This window comes from Lygodium microphyllum, chromosome 26 (genome assembly GCF_053477565.2).
Source record: "Lygodium microphyllum isolate KBCC chromosome 26, Lygodium_microphyllum_v1.1.10, whole genome shotgun sequence".
NCBI classification, from domain to species: Eukaryota; Viridiplantae; Streptophyta; class Polypodiopsida; order Schizaeales; family Lygodiaceae; genus Lygodium; species Lygodium microphyllum.
The window spans coordinates 129,486,068-129,495,934 of NC_141160.1; the positions used below are offsets into that span (position 1 = coordinate 129,486,068).

At 39.8% G+C, this 9,867-nt stretch overlaps 1 protein-coding gene across 1 annotated transcript; it reads left to right on the forward strand.

Annotated features, from left to right (window-relative positions):
* Window positions 1-3,814: 3,814 nt before the first annotated feature.
* Window positions 3,815-8,742, forward strand: LOC148013797 (tetraspanin-9-like). The gene is made up of 2 exons (XM_087667791.1): window positions 3,815-5,470; window positions 8,261-8,742. The coding sequence occupies exons 1-2, from the start codon at window positions 4,991-4,993 to the stop codon at window positions 8,588-8,590; spliced, it is 810 nt and encodes a 269-aa protein (XP_087523917.1). The 5' UTR covers window positions 3,815-4,990; the 3' UTR covers window positions 8,591-8,742.
* Window positions 8,743-9,867: the final 1,125 nt, after the last annotated feature.

Sequence of the window (9,867 nt, forward strand, 5' to 3'; positions counted from 1 at the left end):
TGATGAAAGCTCTGCATGCTTCCTCATTCAGTTTGATCTCTTGCAAGTCTATGAAGTTGGGCTTAATTTTTTTAACTATCTCAAAGACAACTTGCTTACATAGGTTTGAGGACAAACCCCTAACATTTCATGAGAGAAAATTAATCTTCCTGATAAGGTTCGACCTCTTAGCGCTGTGGAGTCAGGTGATCCAGCATTTAGTTGGTCCTTAACGGGAGCATAATAGTTTTGATCAATAAGTACATTCTTGGCCAAATGCTTAATCGAGGGCTTGCCCCCGCTCTTCATGATACTGCCCTTATTCTCCTGTGCTTTAGGGGGCACATTCTCTTTATTAGCTTCACATTCCATCTATTCTTTGACCTGCGCTGCTTTAGGTTGCTACTTGTTTGATATAGCTTCCTTACTCTCTTTGTTCTTGGGATCTGCACTTTGAGTAGTTGACATTGTAGGCGGGTCCTTAGACGAAGTTTTACACATCGTGATTACTTGCCCTACTATTGCTGGGTTGTAAGTGGCTCCTTCTCCTTTTCTTTCTCAATCTCTTGTGCCGACTTAGCAACAACCTCCACATTTTCGTTAGGACAGTTTCTTGCAAAATTCCCATTTCTCTTGCAGTGATAACATGCATCTGGTGGAAATGTTGCAAACTTGACCGATAGTAAAACCTCCATGCTCGAAGGATCGTACAACTACATGCAATGATAACATGCGTCTGAAAATGTTGCAAACTTGATCGATAGTAAAACCTCCATGCTCGAAGGATCATACAACTACAATAATTTAGGAAGCTCATTTCGTCTGTCCGAGAGGATGCATACATGACAGACAAACTTAATGATGGAGTTGATGGAGCAGGTGCATATAAAACTTTCCCAAGCGTCGCAATAATAGCAGGAGTTTCATCAACCATCCATGGCAGAATGTTAGGTAGCTCAATCCAAACTAGGCATTCATGATTGAGAACCCCTTCAGGAGAGAAGGAAGATAACCAAGGCAAGGCATAAACTAGATTGCCCCAATAACCAACTGCTGATGCAAGGAGCCAATCTTTTTTTGCTCTTAAGCCCAACATTGCCAGGTAAAATTTGCAACTAATAAACTTAAATTGACAGAGATGAGCCTTACCCTGGTACATGAAGTCAAACCACTTGGGAAACTCATCCTCCATGGGGGTTCTCCCCATGAAGTATAGGTAGACACATGTAGCAAGGAGGGTGGAATATCTATTGTGCATCCTGTCATGGGAGAGGGCAACCATAACTTTGTGTACCCTGGCACCCTTAGCTGCCTTTACCCTACATACATTATTGTGTTTTTCTTGGTTCGTCCTCAGAGCCTTCTTGACTTGTTCCATGTCTTGAGCATGCTCTTGCAGTACCACCTTCTCCTTGGCCTGAGCTCTTGCATCTTCATGTATGTCTTTTGTGCGTTGTCTTTTGCCTTGTGTAACTAGCATGCACTCTGGCTCAGCCCATCATGTGTCACATTTACTCCTTATAAATGTGCATCATGCCATGTTAGAATATTGGGTTCATTCCTTGCCACATTTTCTCTCGAAGCTTCACCCCATCACCATAAACTCCAAGTCCCAGAGAACACCATCGCCTTGAACTTGCCCTTCAATGATACATCATATCAATCAAGTTCCTAGTTTTTTTGAATTGTTAAGTCTCTTTTGATACCATGAATACCATGAAGTTTTGAAAGTATACTCTCCATCATTATTCCTTCTTATGTAATTGAGCTTACTTTTGAATTGATTTTCTATGTAGGCCAAGAACTTTTGAAATGCATTGAAGACATAACTCTTCTTATGAATAGGAAAATCCCATAATTTTAGGCATCCTCAATGAGAGTATCAAAGTAAGATGCTTCACCCGAAGAAACCATGCGTGAAGGCCCATATACATCAATTTATGCCAATTTCAAACATTCAGATCTATTTGTACACTAACACTCTTTTTATGTGACATATTAGTCTATTTGTCATACATACAATGCTCATGCATTCCAAGATAAGAAAAGTTAAAAGATAGAAGATGCTGCAAAGGTGAAAGAACTCTTATTCAAGTGATAAACATATAGCCTAAACATTGATGCCAAAGTAATATAGATGGTTATTCCACGACAACTAGAATTTTGTAATATTCTTGCCATAACACTTCATATTAAGAAACAAATTCGGGCTTGAGACATTTTAAAAATTACTCGTCGAGTTGTCACATAAGTGACCACATGTAATTTTCTTGATATCGAGTCTCGCATTAAATCAATTTCGCAATCCGACACGAGAATACGCCTCAATCTTCCCAGCCAACAAAAAGCAAAGATGCCTCATAAATAATATTACGACGGCTTGATCATAAATTTTCCCGCATTATATTTGATTTAGCATTTTCAATTCTATTTAATGTATCAAAGATTGCATTGATTTTGTAACCACAAAACAAATTGTAAAAGCCTTAATTGGTAGATGAAGATCGCACAAGAATAAGCATGATATTGAGTAAGTTAAGTATCAAAGAGTATGACATGACTTTATAAACTAGATAAGTCATGAGGTAACTTGGCAAAAAACCACCAAATGAAGTTGTTTTGAAGAAAAAAAAGACGTTTTTGAAAAAATAGGTCAAAATTCATGATGTTTTTTACATCTGGAGGAAGATAAAATATTTAAAAATCATCCCCATGCCACCATCCAATAGGTAAGCAATCAAAATACATTTTTTATAAAGCTCACTTGGCTCTTGACAAGTAGCCAAAAGAATGAGTTGACTGCATGTTCCCTCTCATGCCTATAAATACATCCCCTCTCCTTTACAAAGAAAGCAAGAAGGAAGACTTTTTGATGATGGAAAATTTTATCTACTTCTCTTTTCCATTGTAGCTTGAGCCTTGAAAGATGAAAATACCCCTATTCTACCTCATTTCCATTTTCTCTACCCCTTGTTATGCCTTCCTCCCATATAGCCATATTGCTAAGCAAAATGCTAGTGAAATTTTTATGGATGACCAGTGACTCTCCTTGAACTACCACGTCAATTTCGCCTAACATCCATGGTCCCACGAGGTCGCAGAAATTCAAAAAGCCCATTTGAAGCAAGGAATGCAGCCGATGGAGAAAATGATGCGGTAGGAATTGGCGAAACCCCTGTTACAGCAAACCTGAGAGAGATAAACATTGAAAGTTCGGCAAACGGTACGACATCATCAATTAAACCATAGAATATGAGTAGAATAAAATAAAAACTATTTTCTTACTGAAAACACACGCAATGTTAATATTAATGATTATACTAGTGAGAAAGTCAATATCATGAGTTGACCCTCGTATGAATTAGCGAGAAAACCTAATCTAAAATATCGAGAATCTTGAAGCGAAAATAACTATGAAATACTTGACAACCCCGAAACTATAGATATCAGAAAATTAAATAAATATCGGAAGTCTGTAGGACTTGTTGGACATTGATAAGAATTTGTCGATACAAATTCTAAAGTCTAAACAAACTTGGAAAAGTATTTGAAATCTTGCTAAGCGCGAGTTTGGCTAGGGCAGAGCGTGAATCGCCTGTTATAGGTATAAATGCACATATTATCTTTTAGGGCAAAAATACCGAATTTTTTATATGGATAAAATAGACTTTAGATTTAGGGCTAGCAGGGGAGCGGGGTTTGAGTGCTTGTACTACGAATCCGGGGGTGCGACCCAGCTTTTAGTAGCGCGATGTGAAACTATACAAACCTACACACGTGATACTTATAATTTGGTATTGTTGTGAGCTTTGGGTCTTGTAAATTGTACCTAAGACCCATAGAATTTGGCCCTCTACCTAACAGTCTGCCATTGTGCATACTCCAAGACACCAACAAACAAGCACGGGCTGACGCCTGACGGGGCTGTCAATTCCTGCGAGGACGCGGTAAAGCCTGCGGAAGCGCCAGAACGACAGCCATGGCTGAGTTGGAACAAGAAAGACCTTCACTCTAGTCTCTGACCCTCTCAGCGTGCGCGCGCGCGCGCGCGAGAGAGAGAGAGAGAGAGAGAGAGAGAGAGCAGGCTAAGCCTAGGCCTGTGGGCGTGGTCTCTCCGCGGCACATGTGACAATCATTAAAGCCAACGTGCGGTCACTGCACTTTTTTTGTGCCTTTCAACATTAATGTGATCAAATCTCACACCGTGCCATCCTTGTGTCTTCAGCATCTGCTGGGACCTCGCCAAACTTGATGTGTGGGTTGAGTATCTGCAGTTTCTGCAGCAAACGATATAGCTCGCAGTGGGCTTCAATGGAGGAACAGACATTTGGGGTGTTCATAATGTGGCAGGATTGAGCTCCAAAGGATGTAAAACAGGTCCTCATTCCGGCTCAGAGCTGCCGGCCGGGGAGGGATATTGAAGGACAAGTGCAGAGGAGAGAGGGGAGGAGGGAGGGGACGGAGCCGGCTCAGGATTGCACTTAAAGGTCTGAAGGGGCAAGCTTGAAGGTCAAGCGCAGAGAAAGGAAGAGAAGAAGTAGAAGGCAGGCTCAGGATCGCAAGGGGCACGATTGAAGGGAGAGAGAGAGAGAGAGAGAGAGAGAGAGAGAGAGAGAGAGAGAGAGAGAGAGAGAGAAGAAGAAGAAGAAGAAGAAGAAGAAGAATGCACTGAAGGAGGGCCCCAAGGGGCATGCCGCATGATAGAATGGGGGGGGTAGGGAGAGAAGCAGCAGTATAGTCAGGCTCAGGATTGCAGTAAAGGAGGGTCACAAGGGGCAAAATGGAAGAACAAGTGCAGACAGTCAGAAAGGAAGTAAGTTGAATCGGCATCCTTTAAGATGCCTTTGGTCTTTTGAGACGCAGCAAAGTGCAGAGGACAAAGAGACACACATCAAGATTTTCGTCGCAATCCACAGAAATGCGCTGCCATTGAGAGATGCAGAAGCATCACTAGGGGCAAAATTGAAGGAGAAGGACGAGTGCAGACAGACGCAAGTGAGATCATCCAGAGATGAAGAAGCATCACTATCTGAACCCTTGCCTAATCCTCCTGAACATGGTATTCATGGTGGCCTCCATAATCTTCATAGGAGTGGGGGTGTGGATGGCAAGGCACCACACCACTTCCTGCGTGCAATTCCTGCAAGCCTTCCTAATAGGGGCGGGCTTCTTCATGCTACTGGTGGCTATGGCGGGCCTGGTGGGCTCCTTCTTCAGGATTTTATGGCTTCTCTACCTCAACTTTGTGGTCATGTTCGTGCTGCTGCTGGCCATTCTTGGCACCACTGTCTTTGTGCTGATGGTGACCAGCCATGGCATCACTGCATCTGTGGACAGGCATGGTGGGGGGAAGGACCCTTACTCTCGGTGGCTTATCCAGCAGGTGGACAGCAAGGTCAGGCAATGCACCAGTGATGGCCAGATCTGCAAGCTTGTCCAGGAGGGCTCCATCGAGTCCTACTACAATAGAGAAGGATTGTCTGCCCTCCAGGTGTGTGCCGTAAGTCCTTCCATGATTAAGGCCTCATGTTATCTTAGCTTTGTGTGTCTACATGTCGTCTTAGCTTGGTGTGTGTATGCCTATGTGTGTGTGGGGGCATAGAGTGGTGTTTGCCCTTTCATTATTAACACCTTATGTTAGCTTAGCTAGTGTGTTGAGTATATATATAAAGCAATCTTGACTAGTAGTAAGTAGTAAGATAAATGTATCATACATGGTCTATCAATGAATCTTGTCAAACTTTGATAGACATTAGAGCTGATGAAAGATATACACATTTTGTACCCTCACGTGCAACGTAAGGTCATTGGCATAAAGAGCATGCTACCTTCTTCTAATCAACTATCCATTTCTAAATTTTTTTGGTGTTGGGTTCATATGAGGGCCTTTAGTGTTGTTAGTTCTCTGTTATGGCTTTTATTAAGTTATATATGTCATATCACCTTGTCATGGGAAGGAAGTGATGTCATGGCAAATGAATGTCCTTTATGTTGATATGGAGTTGTTCTAATGAGCCATATTGTAACAACTTGGTGTCACACCACTACCTTGGCATGGTTGTATCTTAAAGCTTGCCCTATTAGATTGTGTTGTGCACCTTGGTTCCTTAGTTATGACTAGTGGCACAAACTGTCGCCTTGGTTATTACTAGTGGTGCCTTAGTTATGATTGGTGGAATGAAGTGATGTGAGATCTTAAGGTCATGTGCTTACACCTTTTATCTATTGGATTGGATGTATTCAGTTTTACTTACATATAAGTATAGCTTCAACTACATAGCCTACAAAAAAATTCTCTCCAACTCTTAAATGTGGCTTAACCATGCATAGTAATCACTAAGGGTCTAACCATTGTATCAAAATTTTGAATGCGGAGTTGGTAGGAGCTATTATATCACACCTATGGTAATTTGAATGATATTACTCATCAAACATATGTACCATCACAAATAAACAAGCTTAGCTTCAATCTACTTATGATAAATTTTATGTTTTTTCATAGTTGCTCTTGCGAGTTCTCCGCAATCAATCTCTTGGAAACTTGATTTTTCTATAAATGCATCAATTGGTGAATGTCAACAAGAACTTCACATTATTAAAAGATGTTCACTATGACATTTTGAGTGATTGTATGAATTTTCAATCTATGGCTCGCACAACACGTACAATGCTTACACTATTAATTAAATTCATTGCAATCTTATAAACGTATGTTACAGGTTGAGCAAGGCATTCAAAAATTTGATGCTAGTTAATTTATTGATTTGTATGGATATGTAATTCTTTGGGCTTAGGGTAAAGGGGCCACATTACATTGGCACAACTAAGGAATGACGCAGAGTTTGAGCAAGTATATATTGCCAATGTGTTAATGCCAAATAATTCTTAGAGCTCACACTAATCACTTAGAGAGATCAAGTGACAATTGATTCATGCCTTCAAAAAAATTGGGTGTCAAAAATCAAGAAAGTCGTACACTATTGTTAACTCATATTGAAGGACCAATGATACAATAAATTGTTAATCATCATTTACCCTTTGTCATGCATTCACTTCATGTGATATAATTATTGTCCCAATTGTACATGTGACATCTCCGATCCATAAGTCAAACAATCTTGAGCCTTGCTAGTTCCATTAAAGCTTGCTTGTCATGTATGCATATGAAAGCAAGGTATCAATAAAATCTTAGACTCATGATTACACAAGATATACTTAGACCCATTTTCACGTCTTCCTCTATAGGTGTGGTAAATTTGAAACTTGTATGTACATAAGATGCACTTTGACCACCTACCATAAAGGAAAGTGAAGTGAAGAGACCAAGATATAAAAATCATAAAAATGATCTTTGGTAAGCATTGTTTTAGAGTGAGGAGATCATGATAGAAAAAATACAAAAATTATCTTTGGGAAATATTATTCTTCAAAACCTTATGTAGATAAAGATTGCGGTAACAAGCTTATTTTTCTAGAGAGTCCTAGAAGTTCCTACTAGGAATGACAAATTTTGAAGCTATAGTAGGGGTATCAAAAGTTTGGATGCATGTTGTGATTAGAAGATTCCTTCCAATCCTATCTCTTTTGTTCCATTATGAATATTGCTTGAGCTAATGAGCCTATCGCCAAGCTTGGTATGATTAAGAATGGTAAAAGATTATTGTTCGAGACCATGATACAGGTGACACTAAAGTAGTATTTTTCAATGCTATAGATTTTGATTTTGTTTATATTAATTCTAGGCAATAGTGAGAGGTCTATGTGATTTCTTTAACTACTACTGCGCTCTCATAATGTTTGATTTGATGTGAAGTCAAAGGCTTTTGTATCATGTGAAATTATAGTGAATTATCCACATATATGGTGTTGTTTTAATATCATGCAAAGCTTGATAATTGATGAACACATTGTGGGCACATCATGACTAATTGCTGACTTAGGATTTCCAGTGTGATAGTTGATGAGGTTGTGTCATGACTCTTGTATAGCAAGAGAGGCATGACTGATTGCTTTCTTAGGGTTTCCAACATAATAATTGAAGAGCTTGTGTCATGGCTGGTGTATAGCAAGAGAGGATGATGATGAGCAATGGAGGATGCTTTTACATGATTTGCTCATTGCATTTGTTTACAGCCACTAGCCAATGTGACTAACACGAGACCAGTTTCATATCAACCTTCCAATTAGGTTTGGTCTACAAATTGTACCACCCTTGGATGATGTAGTAGCTGTTGGATGCATAACCTGTTGGATTAATGGCGTCCACGATCTCTTTGTGCAGGTGGGGTGCTGTCAGCCGCCACAAGGATGCAATACTCTCATGTATCCGAATGCTTCAATGGGGCAGGATAGTGCTGCATTGCTGAGCGATTGCCAAGCTTGGAACCAGGCATCAAATGGGTTTTGCTCCCATTGCAGCTCCTGCCGAGCTGCAGTCGCAGAGAACATCAGACACCTTTGGCACGAGATCGCCATCTTCAAGGTCATCGCCCTCCTCCTCTTGATCCCCACTTACTTTCTCAGCTGCTGCTACTTCAAACAAGATGAAGCCTCCCGCCATGATCGGCCGTGCCAAGAGTGCTTAAATTGTTGCTATTCTTGTCTCCCTTAGACACCATGCTTGTTGATTCTCTCACTCTAAAGCTCTTGTAAAATTTGCTTACTGCCCTTCTTTTGAGCTATGTATTTGTCATGCTAATCTTCATATATGCTACCTTAAAATATTAGGAATAATGTAATTTTCCATAAATGGCTTGGTTTTCATAAATTTGATTAGGAGTTCATAGGCTAGCTTGCTTCACAGCCGGAAACCAAAGGATTCACTGCTTTTCCTTTTTTGTTGAAAGCTTGGTTTTCATAAATTTGATCAGGAGTTCATAGCCTAGCTTGCTTCAAAGTTGAGCTCAAATTTTTTGGCACCCATAGCATGCTAAACCACGCTTCATTTGCTAAAGCTCTAGTATGTTTAGGGATTTCAAGTATCAATTCGCAAGTTGCAAAGTAGACTTTACAAAATACTTATAGCATAAACTTTTCCTATTGAGATGCACTTTTTCGATTATGCATATTGGATTTTGGTTTTTTTTGTTTCTTCTAGTGCAATTTTGGCCTATCTCACCGAACTTGAATTCAAACCTTGCTCCATGCTTAATAGATGCCTAGGGCTTACATGTTATATATGATGCCCCTAACACTTCTTTTTGCCATTTAAACTATCATTGTGTTGAAAATCTCAAAGTGAGATGAAAACCCACTAGTGAAGAAGAGCAACCTTATGATGTATTACACCAAAAAGGACATGAAATGTTAGAAGATGCATCCTACATGAAGCATTAGAATATGCAAATTTATACTACTCATTTATGGTGGGGTAGGTAGGTAAAGGTTTCAGCAAGGATGGAAAGTCCCTTCTTGCAAGGTAAATTCAATTTGAAATGAGGGCTTGATTAATAATTGAAATGGCATTGTTGTAGCATGGATAATAAGTAATGTTAGAAAATCCGTCTTCTTGGGGATAAATGTTTTTTTCTTTGAAAGAGGAACTTGGTGAGGGATACCAATTGTATCAATGCATGTTATGAACAAAGTTATCCAACAAAAGTAAGAAAGAAGCCTCTTGCAAGAGTACTTGCTTGTCCCCCTTGTGATTTGCTTCAACAATACCAGCGCTAGCTAGTGATGGATGATTTTCCTTTTTTGGCTATAATTGAAGATAATCTAGTGCAAGATCTCCCTTGTAAGGGTTTCAAGGATGATATTCATTGTGAGGTAGTAGAAGATTGTTGTGTTTTATCATGAATTGCCTTTGTGAAAGGAAGAGCTTTTCATGAACTTATGTGCTACCAATAATATCTATATCTTGGTGAGAAAGAATAGACATGGCCTATC

Coding starts and splice junctions, on each gene's coding strand:
- LOC148013797 (XM_087667791.1), top strand. CDS start 4,991: ATGAAGAAGCATCACTATCTGAACCCTTGCCTAATCCTCCTGAACATG. Junction 5,471..8,260: donor AAGGATTGTCTGCCCTCCAG/GTGTGTGCCGTA, acceptor CTCTTTGTGCAG/GTGGGGTGCTGTCAGCCGCC.